General features: G+C 40.9%; 2 protein-coding genes across 5 annotated transcripts in view; one reads left to right on the forward strand and one right to left on the reverse strand.

Annotated features, from left to right (window-relative positions):
- Nucleotides 1-8,133, reverse strand: part of LOC143297285 (junction-mediating and -regulatory protein-like) — a 31,983-nt gene extending 23,850 nt beyond the window's left edge. For both annotated transcript variants that reach the window (XM_076609555.1, XM_076609554.1), the window contains exons 1-2: nucleotides 8,007-8,133; nucleotides 732-1,521 (exon numbers count right to left, since the gene is read on the reverse strand). In XM_076609555.1, coding sequence (XP_076465670.1) covers nucleotides 732-1,397 — 666 coding nt within the window. In that variant the 5' untranslated portion in view covers nucleotides 1,398-1,521; nucleotides 8,007-8,133. The remainder of the gene's footprint in view (nucleotides 1-731; nucleotides 1,522-8,006) is intronic.
- A 2,277-nt stretch (nucleotides 8,134-10,410) lies between these two features.
- Nucleotides 10,411-16,541, forward strand: LOC143296938 (uncharacterized). Of its 3 annotated transcripts, none has more exons than XM_076608972.1 (5): nucleotides 10,411-10,520; nucleotides 11,763-11,874; nucleotides 12,382-12,534; nucleotides 13,458-13,504; nucleotides 15,159-16,541. In XM_076608972.1, exons 2-5 carry the CDS (start codon nucleotides 11,768-11,770, stop codon nucleotides 15,530-15,532), a joined length of 681 nt encoding a protein of 226 aa, XP_076465087.1. In that variant the 5' UTR covers nucleotides 10,411-10,520; nucleotides 11,763-11,767; the 3' UTR covers nucleotides 15,533-16,541. The 3 variants fall into 3 exon arrangements, with proteins under 3 accessions (XP_076465087.1, XP_076465089.1, XP_076465088.1); XM_076608974.1 differs by having other exon boundaries at nucleotides 15,162-16,541; XM_076608973.1 differs by having other exon boundaries at nucleotides 10,446-10,520; nucleotides 11,767-11,874.
- Nucleotides 16,542-17,099: the final 558 nt, after the last annotated feature.

Genomic DNA, 17,099 nt, shown 5'->3' on the forward strand with positions numbered 1-17,099 from the left:
TAATCTGTCATTTCAGACATTGTTTGTATTATGTTATTTACCCCTCTTTGTATATATATGCAGTTCACAATAAGTAAGTGATGATGCCTTTGTTGTTAACGTAACTTGTTTCATTTACCGGCTCGGTACAAGTTTTGACTATTTTTCACAATGTATGTCTGCTTGATGTCGAACTGCAGACCAATATCAGTAACAATCATATTAATATTTTTCAGAGTTTGAAACCGCAATCATGATTGTTTTGCAGGAAAATAAGAGACATCCTAAAAGCCCTTTTAGCATAACAGATTTTATGAGAACGACAAGTCATGTGACCGACTAGCTGCCACATCTATAGGTCATTTCAAATTTGTATCTTTCAATGTCCGAAGACTGACATGAAACCTGAATCCTGTCACCTTACAACTACAAAACAGTTATCTCTATCATTCACAGCAAGACATATTACATGCACTTGGATAAATTTACCAAAAGAAGTAAAACAGACAGATCCAAAAATAAGAAGTTTTAAAAAAGGACTGTCCAGAGCACACAGATCAACAGATGAACAAGAAGAAATCAGACAGTCTAGATCAAGATACTTAAACCATACTGAAAATATAAAAACAGCCAATGAAAACATACTGGCATTTGAAACAACACAAAGATAATACAAGTTTACAAAAAAAACCCCAATAAACAAGAAAAAACAACAACAGAGATACAGTCCAGTATGCTAATCAACCCCTCACCTCTCTCAGGTCAAGAAAAGGCTGCAGTTCCCAGTTGTAGAAGTGGGCAAAAGCATCCAGCAGTTTCTCCAGCGTCTTGTCCTCTCTGCTGTAGGCCTCCGCCACATCGCTCATCGTCACACACTGCTCAAGCTCGAACCTCACGTTCCTCAGCTCTTCTTCAGCATTGCGGATCTCTTCCAACAGCCCTTGTTTCTTCAGCTCCCCCATGCTCTCAAAGTACTGCGTTGTGTCCGGCTCTTCAAAAAGTGTCGCCATCAATAACGCTTCTTTGCACATTTCCAAGGCCAGGGTGAAGTAGCGTTCAAGGGCGTGGCAGACGTCTTCGACATTTCTAGGTGCTTTAGGGGAGTAGAAAATGGCCCAGACGCCTTTCGGCCGATCTGGCAGATGAGGAAAGTGCTCACCCAGTTCTGGATGGATGAGTGAAAGCACCTGATGAATGCCTTTCAGCTCCTGTATAGAAAACGCAGCTGAACGACTGCTGCAGTCTTCCGTGTCCCGTGCCACACGGCTACGTTTTCGACATGTCACGGCAATCTTGTGCTGAACATCATGCCATGAGACTAAGAAGGTTAATCGTGGTGGGGTCGTTTCATCCTTGAAAGGATTCTCCTTGACAGCCACCCAGCCTTCTAAAGAGTCCAATCTTTCCATTTCCAGCATACTGACAGCATAAAGCAACACTGTACAATAATACAACTTCCAGCTGTGTGCTGGTATGTATGTACTCTGAAGAGGTTCAGTGGTCAGTCCATTATTTCAGCTTATTGAGTCCACTGAAGAAGATCTGAAACACACATTATGAGCCCATGAGATAAACACAAAAAGACTGATGCAAGTGACTGACAGACCGACCTGTGTTTGATTATATATATACTACAAACTGTAGATTCAACTATTGTTGTAAATATGTTTAAAGTCAGGCGAGAGGAGTAGACAGCAATTTTATACACCGGTAAAATAGAATGTTACCAGAGAAGTACTGTGTACATGATTCATTTTCTGCTTTGTTTATAATCCTAAAATGGAAGATGACTAAGTCTTACCAAAATATCAAAAAAATTATCCTATACCATTTACACATATATAGATCTTTTACTATTAGAATCTTGCACAACCTACCCCCCAAAAATCACTGCTGTGCGAACATATCTTACACTGCTTAAATAATATCTTTTTCATTTTCTTGTCTACTATCAGAATCTTGCATAACCAACCTTCCATGATTATTGCTGTGCTCAGAACATTTCTTACACTGTCCTCAAATAAAATGGAATCAAGAGATAAAAAAAACCCCCACCTTGCCATAGTACTATTAGAAAAGAATTATCAGACTGCGAAAGTGCAAAAGTGCAAACGGGCTAAGGACTACTATATAAAACTATTTTACTGTGATTAGTGTGAATACAGTCCCACTTCAACTGATAAATTGTGATGACTAAAAGTGAAACAACGAACAAACTGCCATGAAGCCAGTGGCTGGTAGCCATTATATACAGTATTGTGAACTATTATTATGTAAAAGAAATTCTTTCTCTACTGACTGAAGAAACACAATCAATGCTCATTCCTGTTATTAAACAATGCATATAATCATGAATATAAATTTAATAATAAACTGCCAACCATGATGCACTAAGAGGAGGAGTTTGTATTATACTCCATGTTTGGTGATACATATACTTACCATGTCAAACTGATGCAAACTAGGCCTATCGGTTTGCTCTGCTTGGCCAAATTTCGCACGGCTAACAGTGAAAAGACGAGCCGTCTTGCCCGGTCCGCTCTTAGCCAATCAAACGCCTCTAAAAGCTATAAGTGCTGAATCATTCCGTGGCCATCGAAAAAAATGCCCCATGAGAACCACGGCGGAGACGCGGGGACGGATGGGCGGGCATTCGAGTTTGACATGGTAAGTATATGTATCATCAAACATGGAGTATAATACAAACTCCTCCTTTTGGTGTCATATACTGTACCATGTCAAACTGATGCAGAATTTAAAGCAAATGGAGGAGGGCAACTCCTACTGGTTCGTATGGGGAGCCCTTGTAACCGAGACGGCAGTGTTAGCCGAGACAAAGGAAATCCCCTTGGAACTGTCAGTTCTGGTCATACGTTATTCCCTGAGGTAAAAGTTGATGAAGGGATTCTCAGACCACCAGAAGGCTGCCTCCAAGACTTGCTGCAGTGGCACTGAGTGCTGGAAAGCAGCCGAAGAAGCTATGGCCCGCACTTCGTGTGCTTTGGGATTAAGACAGCTGATATTCCTGTGAGCATGAGAGTAGGCTCTACGAATGACCTGGGAAAACCAGCGGGAAATGGTGCCTGCAGCAATGTCTTTCTTGTAATTCTCATTGAGGGAGATGAGAAGATGCCTCTGAGAAGAACGCCTATGGCGAGACCTATCCCAACAGTATATGAGACACCGAACAGGGCAGAGATGCCCATCCTCATCATCTTGGGCAAGAATATCAGACAAAGGTCTGACCCTCAGAGAGGGGGAAGGGACCTCGGGGTCTTGGTTCTTAGCCAGAAACTCTGGAAGGAAACGAAGAGTGATGGAACCATCTCTGTGGAAGGTCATATCTTGTGGCATTCCACTAAGACCATGAATCTCGCTTCTACGACGGCCTGTGGCCAGCAACAGAAGGAAAGTGGTCTTGAGGGTGAGTAAGTCGAAAGGAATAGTCCCCAATGGCTCGAAGGGCTGTTTTAGAATGAAATCCAGCACCAGGAACAAGTCCCAGAGGGGCACTCTTCTGGGGTTTCTAGCTTCCTTCAGAGAGGCGCCCCTAGCCACCTCTCTGAGCAGGAAATCCGCTTCAAAGGCGGGACCACCTAGCTGTTTGATTGTGGTACAGATGGCAGACCTGTACCCTCACACAGAACTAGCAGACAGGTTGAGAACCGAGGAGCAGTGAGCCAGAAAGTTGGCCAGCTGCATGCTTGTAGGGTTAGTAGGGGGAACGTCCTGAGCTGTACACCACCGCAACCATTTCTTCCAGCGAAAGTCATACAAAGTCTCCGTTCCCTCCCTCCTTGCTTTGGTGACTATGGAGAGGAGGTCAGAGGAGGCACCCCCCTGGGTCAGCACAGCCGACAGAGGCTGACCGAGGGGTCAAAGACTTCAATGGTGATGCTGACAGTTCCGACCGCACAGCAGCCACGCATGCAGGTGGAGCAGTTGAGGATTGGAATGAGGAATGCCCGAACGAGGCTGCCTCAGCAGATGAGGTTTGGTTTTGAGTTTCAGGGGTGGAACATGTGTCAGGGACTGAAGGTCTGGAAACCAGGGCTGGGCTGGCCATTTCGGCGCAATGAGAATCATCTGCGGGCGTTCCAATCTGGCTTTCTGTATCACCTTGGACAGAATTGGAAAGGGAGGAAACGCGTAGGCAATCAGACTGCTCCAGTCTAGAGAGAGAGCATCCACTGCCCACGCTTCTGGGTCGGCGATTGGAGAGACATAAGTGGGAAGTCTCTTGTTGAACTTTGTGGCAAAAAGGTCCACTATTGGCCGGAACCACTGTTCCCACACCCCCTGAAGGGTGTCCTTGTCCAGGGTCCACTCTGTGTGGATGACACTCTTGGACCTGCTGAGAGCATCTGCCAAGATGTTGGCTTTTCCTGCTATGTGTCTTGCTGAAAGTGCAATGCCCTTGCTGTGGCATCAACGGAGGAGAGCCTCGGTCCGCAGGAAGAGGTCTGCTGAGTGCGCTACCCCTCCTTTGTTCACGTAACATGCGACCGTTGTATTGTCCGTGAACAAGCGGATGGTCTTGCCAGTGGCCTCCCCCATGAAGTGCAGGAGAGCCCTGCGAACTGCCTCCAGTTCCAGAACATTGATGTGGCACAGGCACTCCTCCGGGGACCAAGTCCCTGCTGCATGGAGTGAGTCCATGTGGGCTCCCCAGCCCAGGGAGGAGGCGTCTGTGAAGAGTGCCACCTGAAGAGTAGGTGGGGCTATGGGCACCCCCTGTGTCCGAAGAGGGGTGGTTAACCACTCTGATGTCACCTCGAGGAACCACTCGCCCAGACATATCTGGGTATCCCATGGCTGAGTGCTCTGGGACCACCGTAACCTCAGTGCCCTCTGAAGAGGGCGCTTGAGAACCCTGCCCAGGGGAATGAGAGGTGCCATGGACTCCATCATGCCCAGGAGGGAAGAAAGTGTCCGCGCTGTTGCTTGGGAGGAATGGCGCAAGTGGCTGAGGAGGCCTGCCAGACAGTCCCAGCGATCTGGCGTCAGAGAGACTATCATGGACCGCGTGTCGAATCTCATCCCTAAGAAGTCGAAGGACTGACTTGGGGACAGATCGCATTTCTCCTGGTTCGTGAGGAAGCCCAGTTGGGAGCAAAGGTCTAGAAGTCTGGCCATATGACTCTGGCACAGGGCCTGCGACTGGGCCAGGATAAGCCAGTCGTCCAGGTACACACAGAGACGAATGGATTCCGACTGGATGATGGACACCAATTCCCGCACCACCTTAGTAAACAGGAAAGGGGCAAGGGACAGGCCAAATGGGAGGGCCGAGAACTGGAACACCTTGTCCCTCCACACGAACCTCAGGTACCGATGGGATGCCGGATGGATGAGGATATGAAAATAAGCATCTTTCAGATTGATAGAGGTAGCCCAATCGCCCTGTTCAAAGGTCTCCCGAATCTGTGCCTGTGTGTCCATCTTGAATTTGATTTTGGGGAGGAATTTGTTGAGGGGGGACAAGTCCAAGACTGGTCTCCACCCTCCTGAGACTTTGGAATCACAAACAACCGGCTGTAAAAACCGGGGCCCGGGTCCGAGAGTTGAGATATCGCCCCTATGAGGAGTAGGTGCGATATCTCTTTCTCTAAGGCGCTCTCCTGCTCCGTCGAGCTGGGCACATAAGGAGGAGGAGTGGATCTTAGAGGGGGGTGGTCCTCCACCCAAGGCAGCATGTACCCCGACTCTAGCACCGATACAATCCAGTCATTGAGTCCCAGAGCACGCCACTGATGTGCATGCTGGGACAAGTTTCCTACCTGTAGGGGCTGAACGACTGGTGGTGCTGAATCGGGGCCCAGTCATTGGGGGTGCTGCCTTCTGGCCTTGGGCATGGCCGGTCGGCTAGGACAGACATGAGGTGGTTTATTGCTCTGCCGCTGGTTCTGCGCACGCCGCTTCGACTCAGGTGGTGTGGTATATGGAGGGGCCCTGGTGGCGGGTCTCTTCAATGGCATAGAACCCTGGCGCCCCTGGGAGGTGTGGGCTAAATATGAGGCCACCTCCCTGTTTGTCTCTGTCCTGTGGCTGACAAAATGGGGTGCATACTGGCCAAAGAGGGATTGCTGCTGTGCTGGGATGGACCGCAGGGCAGCCCTCTCCTCTACTGGAATGTTAGAGAGGCGGAGAACGGCATCACGCCGCACTAGCACAGTATTGAAGTGAAGGCTGGTAGCTGTGTCTGCAGCTGCCTGAGACCAGATGCTACCCTATTGCCAAAGGTGTTTAACCTCTGGTCAGTGAAGAGGGCCGGCGGGACAGAGGAAGGAGACCCCATGTCCTGATTAACCAGATGCTGTTCCCACAGCTCATTTGCCCTGTGGAGGAACACGTCGAAGAAGGTATAAGCCGTGGAAACCTCTAGTTACCTGGCTTCTGAGGATGTCAAATGCTGTCAGTGTCATTTCACAACAGAAAATGTAACCTGACACAAGACCTCTAAATATCAATTTAAGAACCAATAACCCACCCATCCTCCCAAAACAAAAATGTGTCGACACTTTGGTGATCTTGACATCTCCTAACCCCTTCAAATATATGCACACAGTGACATATATACAGAGTATGAATGTAAATAATGCATGTATACTTGTACACACACATATATACATATATATACATGTTATTCATGTGTGTGTGTGTTTAAAGTTTGATACACCCATCTGCTTGTTTAAGCCTTTCAACACAAGCAGCAGCAAGAAAAAAAAAAGATACATGTGACATGTACCATATATGGCCTATCCTACAAGTGTGAATTAAGAGCAGTATGTTCATGGATTACCGTCTCATGATCTGGTCGCATTTCAGTGACATCAGCGCTCTACCTTGCTAGTGCTGAAATGTGACATTTGTGGTGAAAGGGTTAAAAAAAGAAAGATTTTTGTTGTTGTTGTTGTTGTTGTAAGTACTGGAGAATATCTGAAATTATTTCATTTCACTCTACTTCATATCTCAGTGAAAAAAATAATTCATTCATTATTTAAAATTTTCTGATCAAATGTTATTTGTTCACAAAGGTCCATTTATTTCATTTGAATACATGAATGACTTCCAACTCCTGAAATCATATCTAGAAAAATGATATATATATATATATATATATATGTATGTGTGTGTGTGTGTGTGTGTGTGTGTGTGTAATGTTTCTGCCTGAAGGAAGCCTGAATATAGCGTCACCATTTATTCTAAAGAATACCACACAACAGTAAGAAAAATGAATTGGACTTAATTTTTTTTATTAGGGTTTAAAAAAATTTTTTTTTTTACATTAGTCCCAAGAAAACTGTTACCCAATGAAAACTAGCAACAAAATCCCTCGCCATTGCCTTCCTATTAAACAAAGTGAAGAGACAGAAACCTGCACCATCTTACCAATGTTTTTCTCCTTCATCCCACTTTCTCCCTAATTTTCTTCAATTTAGTCAACTTCAATATCACAACAATAATATCCAACTGAAGCGGTTCCAAACACACGAGCAAAAACCCCAAAAGATTGCTCACCTGTGACCGACAAGATACCTGTGCTGAACACAGTCAATATCGAGAACACATACATATGTTAAATGTTTTCGTTGATACGGTCTTCAAAAATCAAAAAGGGATTTATATCAAATTCGACAACAAAACAAAACTAACAGTTGCTAAGTTTGTCTTAAAAGTTCAATCACTGCCACTAAACTGTGCGTTTAACTGAAAGTAAAACTCGTCAGCTGGAAAAGGCTGAGTTAAAGTCTTCTGAGAAGTAAACGTAGGAATACAATGTTAATTACAATGTTGAAACGTTTTAAGAACATCTACCATGCATGTACATGTGGCTGACAACAAATAAAGCTGAATAACAGCGCAGTAGTTTGTCACTTTCACTGTAGTTTCAGACTTTGTGAACAGTGTTCATAAGACAAAAGAGCGCACATTACCAATGTTTTGCAGTCACATTTTAAGGCAAACAAACACAATCTAAATGCGACACTCTCGTGTCAATTCTCTCGTAAGACACTATTACCAACTTTTTCATCTGCGTTGTGGGTCATCAATGTCATTCTTCGTGTTGAGTCTGTGAAGAAAAAGATGACCGCACTTTTCACGTCTTGCCCCAGAACTCTCACCAGTTTACGTCAAGTCGTAAATAAAAACAAAGGGTTGACAAACAGCTGATACACAAAGAATTTAGAACCATGTACGTGTTATCCACTTTGGATTGGTACTTAATCAAAAGATCTAAACATACTTTTTAGAAATATCTTATCAATGAGGCGTACAAACGAAAAGTAAATAAATCATTTACCTACGTTAATGAAAAGATTTATAATATTTAGCTGTATTACGACATCCGATTGGTGACAGTCACAAGCAAAAAACGTCAGAAGCTAATAATAAAAACACCACTCCCACAAATGGTAGTCGTAACATAACGTGCCGTGTTTAATCTTTTAAAACAAATTAATCACTTTTTTTTAGCCAGCACTCCAGTCCATGTGGGGTTTCGCCCAGTTTAATGGGTTTTCCATATTATAACAAAGAATACTTTAACTAGATGGTAAGATTTTGGATAGTGTAGATGTTTCAGTTGAAGCTATAAAAAAAAAGAAACTTAAAACTCTGAATCCAAACAAAGCTTGTGGTCCTGATGCCATTCCTTCAAAAGTACTAAAAGAGCTGAGTGAAGAGATTGCAGTCCCATTATACATACTCTTTAACAAATCAATTGAGGAGAAGACTGTGCCCATAGACGGGAAAACAGCAACAGTTATACCAATTTTCAAAAAAGGAACAAGAACAGACCCAGGGTACAGGCCAGTGAGCTTAACATGTATCATATATAAATTATTAGAATCATTCATAAGAGAGGCTATTGTCAGACATATAACTGATAATAAATTGTATGCTGATTGCCAGCATGGATTCCGCAAAAATAGGTCATGTGTGACTCAACTTCTGGAAGTGATGGAGGACTTTACAAAAGAGATAGATAAGAGAGAAAACCTAGATGTGTTATACTTAGACTTCTAAAAAACATTTGACTCTGTACCACATGAAAGACTACTAAAGAAACTGGAATCTTATGGAATAACAGGAAACGTACTTGGGTGGATATGGGACTTTCTAACAAAAAGAACTCAAAGGATTGGTAGTTCCTTCTCTGGTAAAGCTGATGTTATAAGTGGCACACCACAAGGTAGTATATTAGGACCTGTACTATTTACTTTATTCATAAATGATCTCCATTGCGAACTAAAGAGTACATGTAAAATTTTTGCAGATGACACAAAAATTATACAACTCTTCAAAATTCTATCAGGATTTACAAAAAGATATTGAAACATTCGTAAAATTGTCAGACACATGGAATCTATATTTTAATGCTAAAAAAACAAACAAGAGTAAAGTACTTCATATTGGGAAATCAAACCCAGAGAACGAATACATAATGAAAATCGGAGACAAAGAAATAAAAGTATCAAAATGTGATGAGGAAAAAGACTTAGGTGTCACATTTGACAAAAAATTATCATTTGACAAACATATAACAAATAGTATTAACAAAGCGAACAGAATGACTGGAATAATAAAAAGAGCATTTACATTTATAGATAAGGTTACTTCTTTACGGTTACATAAAACATTAGTTAGACCTATCCTAGAATATGGAAACACTGTATGGTACCCAACGCAAATAAACCAGTCACAAGCCATAGAAAGGGCTCAAAGAAGAGCAACAAAGCTGGTCCATAAAAGATTATTCATATCAAGAAAGATTAAAGTACTTACAACTACCATCACTTAAAGCAAGAAGAGTAAGAGGGGACTTGATACAGACGTACAAAATATTAAATGGGTTTGATCGATGTAAACAAAGCATGCTTTTTTGTACTCCAAAGATAGACACTACAAGAAACAGTACAGACAAAATATTTAAACAGTATTCCAGAACAAATCTCAGAAAGTTTACATTTAGTAACAGAGTAACAAATTATTGGAACAAATTAACATTGAGCAATATCAAACGTGCACCTTTAAATACTTTTAAGAACCTCATAGATAAACATGAGTTATAGACAAAAACGAAATATGACTTTGATGGATAAAATGACTGAGCTAGTCAACGACCTGACCAACAATGTAATTGAGTAAATTTGAAGGGGCATAAAAAGCCAAAAATGGCCAAGTTGTATAAAATAACGCCCCAAATCCTGATCCTGATCCAAGAAGTAAAGGCTGTGTGCACATTGGGCCTTGTGCACCTTAGGTATTTTGTGAAACTTAACAAAAAATCAATAGCTTTGTTTTAATGTGACAATGTGATCTAAACAGTATTTGTTAACATGTAAAGTAAATGAGAAAGTAAAAAAAAGAAAAAAAGAAAAAAAGAAAAGAAAAGACAAAATGAGAAAACTTCGGGGGACGAAGGATAAACAGGAAGAGGAAATGTGACTTCATCTAATTCTGGAGTGTATTCTACGCACAAACGAAAGGAGGGCTGATCCTTCGAAGGGGTTATCAACAGAAAATAATCAACCGAGGTATGCGAAGTGAACACAATATCGGAATTGCAATGATAAAGGTTACACTTTATTGCGCATGTTCGCAAATTTCCTCGACGGTTTATCAACATGATGGTATGAATATAGGCATGACCATTCACGATAATTATCATCATCATCATATGATAATATGAGTTCATATCCAGAGTTTTGTGAACAATAACGTTGCAGTAGTCAATACTGATTAGCTGGCTGACGAATGAATTACACACATGTAATCAAGTGTTTTGTAATGCTCAACCCATCTTTTCCAGAACATTTTCAACAATAAGTATTAAGACCCATCACATTTGCCATGATCAGGGCAAGTTCCACATGCACTGGGCGTTGTTTGTTTTTGATTTTTGTCTTCCTGCCTTAAATATGTTATATGCAGCCACATCTGACCAAGTCTTGTTCTTTTAATAGCCTTAGTTCTGTCAGTCTATATTGATCTGTCAGTGTGGGGTTAACATAGGCCTACCCACCAGAGGGGGCCCAGCACTGCTGTTTCAGTGGTGCCTGCTCAGATTCACTTTGAACTGAGGTCATGATGAAAGTAGAGGAGGACATGACAGGATCGCAAGGTAAAGGCACCATCAGTGTTGATTAGAAATCAGAAATGGATGATATTTAACTATGCCGTCTTACTCCCAGTCCCAATCTCATAGTACACAAGAGCCTGTTTAGGACTGGAAGCTGGTCACAGGCTGTGAAGTCCAACGGTTTCAGTTCATGAGCAGACATGTACTTACAGTTAAGCCCAACATGCAGGTCAGGGCCTTGAGAACCTACTATGTATGTTTAGAAATTAATCTAAAAGGAAATAAGATAGATAGACAAGTAAATACATTCAAATATTATGAAGTCTATCAATGAAGTGCTTCTCTGATGGGATTTGATTCAACATCCTCCTAGTCATCAGTTCATGACACCGGTAGTTGGTTTCACAAATGGAATCACCAGAAAACCATTTCTCTTCTTTAGAGTTCAGATGATAATTGTTTCAGACTGATGGCAAGGGGCAGCTGTCTAATATACAGCTGATGTCCACTGAAAGGAAAAATGTTGCGCATATCAGTTTTAAATTAAAGATTAAAAGTTAAACCAAGACTTTTTATGCTTGTTCCATACCTTTATAGTTTTTGGAAAGTGAAGACACATGGGCTTGGATTTATTGTTCTCTTTCTTTCTCTCTCTCTCATGTGTGTGTGTGTGTGTGTGTGTGTGTGTTGACTGCAGACAGAATGGATATAGAAGCAGACAAGGGAGAGGCCCTGGTGTTTGCTGGTGCCATGATGCAGCAGGTCAACACTGAGGATGTGGCCAACATGGTGCAGGTGCAGCGAGGAATGTGAGTGGCTGACATACGTCATGACACAATGAGCCACACTGTCGGGGATGTTGAAAGTGGAGGGACGGAGGAAGAGAGAGAGAGAGTTATCATTAGATGAAGATTGTGTACATGACTGAGTGAGTCAGTAGATCTGTGTGAGAGATATATAGAGAGAGGGAGTGACAGCGAGAGAGAGAGAGAGAGAGAGAGAGAGAGAGAGAGAGTTAAATTGTAAGATGTTTAAATTTTGTATAACATTTTCTCTTTGCGAAAGATGAAATTAAGCCAAACAAATACACAAAAGAAAAACATATGTTCAACATTTAGCCATTTTGAAAGTAAATTATTACCGAAAGAGATTCACATTCATTGCTTTACGCCAACATTTGCAAGTTTCTTTGGACTTTTAAATCTGTTCAAGTCAGTTCATCAGAAGACAGTACTGTTTCCACAAACATGATCACAGTTGGCTTTTTAAAGATCTGCTGTTTCAGTAGGTTTTAACAATTTTCATTATGTGAGCAGGTTGCAGAGATTTGAGAAGACAAATGAGATGCTGATTAACTTCAACCAGCTGTCCAGTACGCGCTATGAAGCTTCTGTCAAGGACTTTCAGCAGCACACACAGCTTCTTTACGACATGAAAAAGGACCTAGACTCTATCTTTAAGCGCATCCGGTGAGACAAGTGGCTTTTTTAATGGTGAACGATATTATTTATTTATTTATTTAAATTAATTTATTAATTTAATTTATGTTATTTTTACTTTATTTATTTTATTTTATTTATTGTTTTTTATTTATATTTTTATTTATTTATTTATTTTATTTTTATATTTTTTTCTCAAGGCCTAAGCGCGTTGGGTTACGCTGCTGGTCAGGCATCTGCTTGGCAGATGTGGTGTAGCATATATGGATTTGACCGAATGCAGTGACGCCTCCTTGAACTACTGATACTGATAGACACACATGTAGTAAATGCAAAAACCAAGTGGTAAGTGCCCTGTTTCCATTTAGAAGGTTTGGGATTTGAAGTGCCTGATTGGCCAAGGCTAACTATTTCTGATCTTTATATTGTATTCTAGAGTCATTGTCCAGTGAACTGATGAATTATGAAACCAACGTGCACCACCATCACTCACTGACTCACCTACTTCCCCCATACCTCTCTCCACTACCCTTTTCCCTATAACTGAGTGTTAACTGTGCCTGTCTAAGTTACACAACAATAACGACCATAATATTCTTCCAGTAGAATTCAGTGTGATTTGCAGTTAATGAATGCTAAAGATAATGATTATTTATCTATCTATATATATACATTTACTTATGTGTTTTTTTCTTTGTGTGTGTGAGTGTGTGTGTGTGTGATTTCAGTTGGTAAGATGGAACTCAACATTTCAATTTGTACAGTAAGTTGACCACCCAGTTGCTCAGAAAGAACTTAGTTTTAGCTCAAGACATGATCCATATCATACCGGGGCTCTGAACTAATTGTTTGGATATTCACAAATAACAAAATTGATTGACTTTAAACACACTTGTATATTTACTGAAGTACTGTATTGTAGAAATGTTTATGTTTTATTATGTTGTTAAAAGGGTCCTGAAGCAGCGACTCAGCAAGTCCTATCCAGAAGCTTTTGCAGGTAAGCCAGAGAAAGAGAGAGGGAGATACTTTGTCAATGATTGTGTCTGAGCAGTTTTTCATCTTGAAGTTCAACTGAATTTTTAACCTGTTAACTGCCTGCATGATGGATTAAACCATTATTGGGCTTTGCCAAATTTTCCTTCAACCAGAAACAGAAATGTATTATTGTCATAACTCTTGTGAAATCCAGGATATATATCTCAGTCATGAATAAACATGAACACCATCCAAATGTGACATATTCCATGATCTGTGGTTTATAGCATTGGCCAGCTGCCAAACCAATCAGAGTGCAAAGCGAACAATCAGATGACATTCCTTGTGGCCTGGGTTATATTCCAGTAAATTATTGGCCATTTATACAGAAGACACTGGTGGTTGTGTTTTTTTTAGTTTTTTTTTTACACAGAAGTGACAGACAAAGCAAACTGATGAACCAGTCTGTGTGTGGCATGGGGGTGTGGTCAAGAGAGAGGGCATTGGATAGTGTGAACGGTGAGCTCAACCACCAAGTTATCTATTTAAAAGTCTGGCTGCGAGGCTCGAGGAGGACAAGAAAAGCAACAGGAAGGGAATTGAGGGGGGATGGAGACAAGGAGGAATGGGGAGGTGTAGGTACTATGATTATAGTACACAGTTTTTGCCAATATGTGTGTAGTTTTGATAATTTTTATTGTAATTTTAATTCAGTAAGAAACATCTTGTGTACTTGGACTTCATTTTGTGGGATGGCTTTGCTTGCATGCTTATTTGTGTTGTTATTTTGTCTTTAGTTGAAACATTCACAGTGATGTAACTGTGTTTTGTGTATTCAAGAAACAGAACATTACATAGTTTAAGTATACTTTGTTGTTTAACCAGCTCAAAATCATAATCTGTGCATCCCACAACTTCAAAAATGTTTTCAACAGATGCTTTCAATAGCTCAGTCCGTTTTCTTTCAGGAAAACATATGGTTCGCATACCTTGACAGAAAATGTAGCCCATAGAATTTTTTTGTTAATTTATACCCATTTTCACTGAAAACTCCTTGACAGGCCCTGCAGGAGGAGTTATATTCCCATGGCAGTGAATGGGAAATCAGAATAGTATTTACACAGTCCATTTTTATTATTTTCATTGTTTAATATTTCCTGAAACCTCGTTCCTCTGAAAAGTTTAATAAAATTTATTCTTTCCTTTTTTTTTTATAACCTTTTTGACTCCTGTGTCTTTTTATTGCCTCTCCCACGCAATGTATTAAACCAGTGAAATCTGAACAGGGTGTGAAATTCACACACACAGGCACAGATGTTTTGTATTCTTCCATTAGGGAATTCATATTCTTGATCCAAATATTTGCAAGTGTAAATATGTCAAATTTGAAGTTAGATCATCTTTTATTTTCAAAGATGATTGCTGTTGCAATAGAGATGCACTATAGAACGTAGGGTTTAATTTTTTTTTTTATAATAGAAATTGCTCCAGTTAATTTATTGTAGGGTTTGAAATGATCAAATTCATATGTAAGCAAGATACCAGTTTTACATGTTACATTGCCTCTGGTGTTCACTGAAGCACTGGACTTAGCAGTTGCAATGCATCATTATTCCTTCATGGTCACATTTGAAATGCATTTTGTTTTATCTTAATTTTGCTGTCTGGGTTCCAAGCAGCCTGTAGCAGTATCATCATGATGGAAGAAGAAGAGGAGGACGCTTCTACCACCACCACTGCTGCTGCAACTGGCTCCACCACCACCACCACCTCCACATCTCAGCCAGCCCCTCGTGCACAGCCAGCTTCCCGGCCGTCTGGCCCAGCATCTCTCGGTGTCGTCAACAAATCGTCGGACGACGGTGGTGAAGAAGGCAAGGCCAGGGGCTGCCATTCCCACAAGCCCCGGTCCAAGTCGGCTGCAGGCAGGAAAGAGGGCGGCAGTAGCCCACAGCCGGTCCAAAGAAAGACGAGCCGGTCCGCGACGGAAAGCCATGGCTCTCGTGGTGCTGTAAGTGGCAGCGTTCCGTCCCAGGCCAAACTGATTTGATGAGAGAGTGAGAGGGATTTTTTGTGTGTTTGTGATTCTATGAGTTTGATAGCATGTTTTGATGTGGCTGGGTTTTTGTGTGAGACTCTGTGTGTGTGTGTTTGTGTGTGTGTGTGTGTGTGTGTGTGTGTGTGAACAACCATCCACAAACAAAAATGCATAATTAATGAGAAATATATATGTGTGAGTGAGATCAGCAGACATATTACATGTGCATTTATGTGTGCAAGCATGAATAGCAAGATATTCTGGACTGAAAAGTGTTGAATTGTTGAGATTTTGGACATTCCATAGCATGTACTAATAAACATGTGTTGAAATGTTGATATTCAGTCGGTGGTGGAAATCTGAGAAATAGTGAGATAAGCTCTGCAGCAGGTCTCATGAGTGATAAAAATACTGTATTCAGTTGTGATTATGTCTGTACCATAACTTTGTAAAAATGTGTCATTAGGTTCAGTAACTCTTGTGATATTATTGCCAGTTGAAACATTTGTTTATGAGTAGTTTTGACTTTCCTGTAAGTCAATGGTTAGTGTTTGATCTGATGATTTACATTGAAGTTGGTTTAATTCACGGTTACTTAAGCATTTGTTTACAATATTTGTCACACAGGTTATGATAGGCTGTAGAGATTGTCCCTTTGCTATTACCCAAGTGCTTGTTTTGTTCCAGAAAATTGCAAGTGTTAGTGCCATAATTCCAGAGACATATATATGCTGTCAGAATATTGGTATTGAGAAGGATGAAAAAGCTGTATCAAAAACTTGTGTTTTTGTACAGTTCAGCATGCATCCTATGTACAGGAATGTCAGCACAAGTTATTTCTGTACTTATTTTGATGTGTGGTGAAAATACTTGGAAAAGAAGTAAACTGGTCTGTTTAGAATGATGATAGCTACAGTGAAGATTTGCTGTTCTTTATGTGATATATTTGTTTATTGATTCTGCATGTTTATTGTCTCATGTGTCATTTGTGCTTGTACCTGCTTGACTATTAAAAAAAAACAAAAACAAAAAAACATTCAGTTGATTCGAAAGAGAGAGAGAATGTTAAATTTGTAATTCTCTGAATACAAAAATGCTCTAGAATGCAGCCGGGTGTCTTGTGATTATTAAAAAGATGCATACAAAAGGAAAATAGCTGCCATATTTCCCGACTTACCTTCAAAGATGGGTGCATATCTGCCTGCAGAAGATCAAATACGCATATTAAAGATCCCGTAATTCATGTCAGGTGGGTTTTGAAAACAACATATCCAGTCTCAAATCCACTTTCAGTGCCTAAAATTTAACATATTTAATATTTTAACATTGTTTGGGACACTTCATCAGTTCTAAAATTGCACTTCAGAACAGATATAATGTAAACATAATCTGAGTCATAAAAAAGTTTAGCTTTCTTCTGGGCTCTTTGTGTCTCCAGTCTGGTCCAGGTTCTGCCATACTGTCCTGCATGGTTCTTTACAACATCAAAATGTTCATAAGAAACAACAACACATTCTGCACTGCTTTTCCAGGTATTCATCCCATGTGATGTTCCTCTGCCATTCCTTCATGCAGTCCA

This window comes from Babylonia areolata, chromosome 22 (assembly GCF_041734735.1).
Source record: "Babylonia areolata isolate BAREFJ2019XMU chromosome 22, ASM4173473v1, whole genome shotgun sequence".
Taxonomy (NCBI): Eukaryota; Metazoa; Mollusca; class Gastropoda; order Neogastropoda; family Buccinidae; genus Babylonia; species Babylonia areolata.

Coding starts and splice junctions, on each gene's coding strand:
- LOC143296938 (XM_076608972.1), top strand. CDS start 11,768: ATGGATATAGAAGCAGACAAGGGAGAGGCCCTGGTGTTTGCTGGTGCC. Junction 11,875..12,381: donor GTGCAGGTGCAGCGAGGAAT/GTGAGTGGCTGA, acceptor TTATGTGAGCAG/GTTGCAGAGATTTGAGAAGA. Junction 13,505..15,158: donor CTATCCAGAAGCTTTTGCAG/GTAAGCCAGAGA, acceptor CTGGGTTCCAAG/CAGCCTGTAGCAGTATCATC.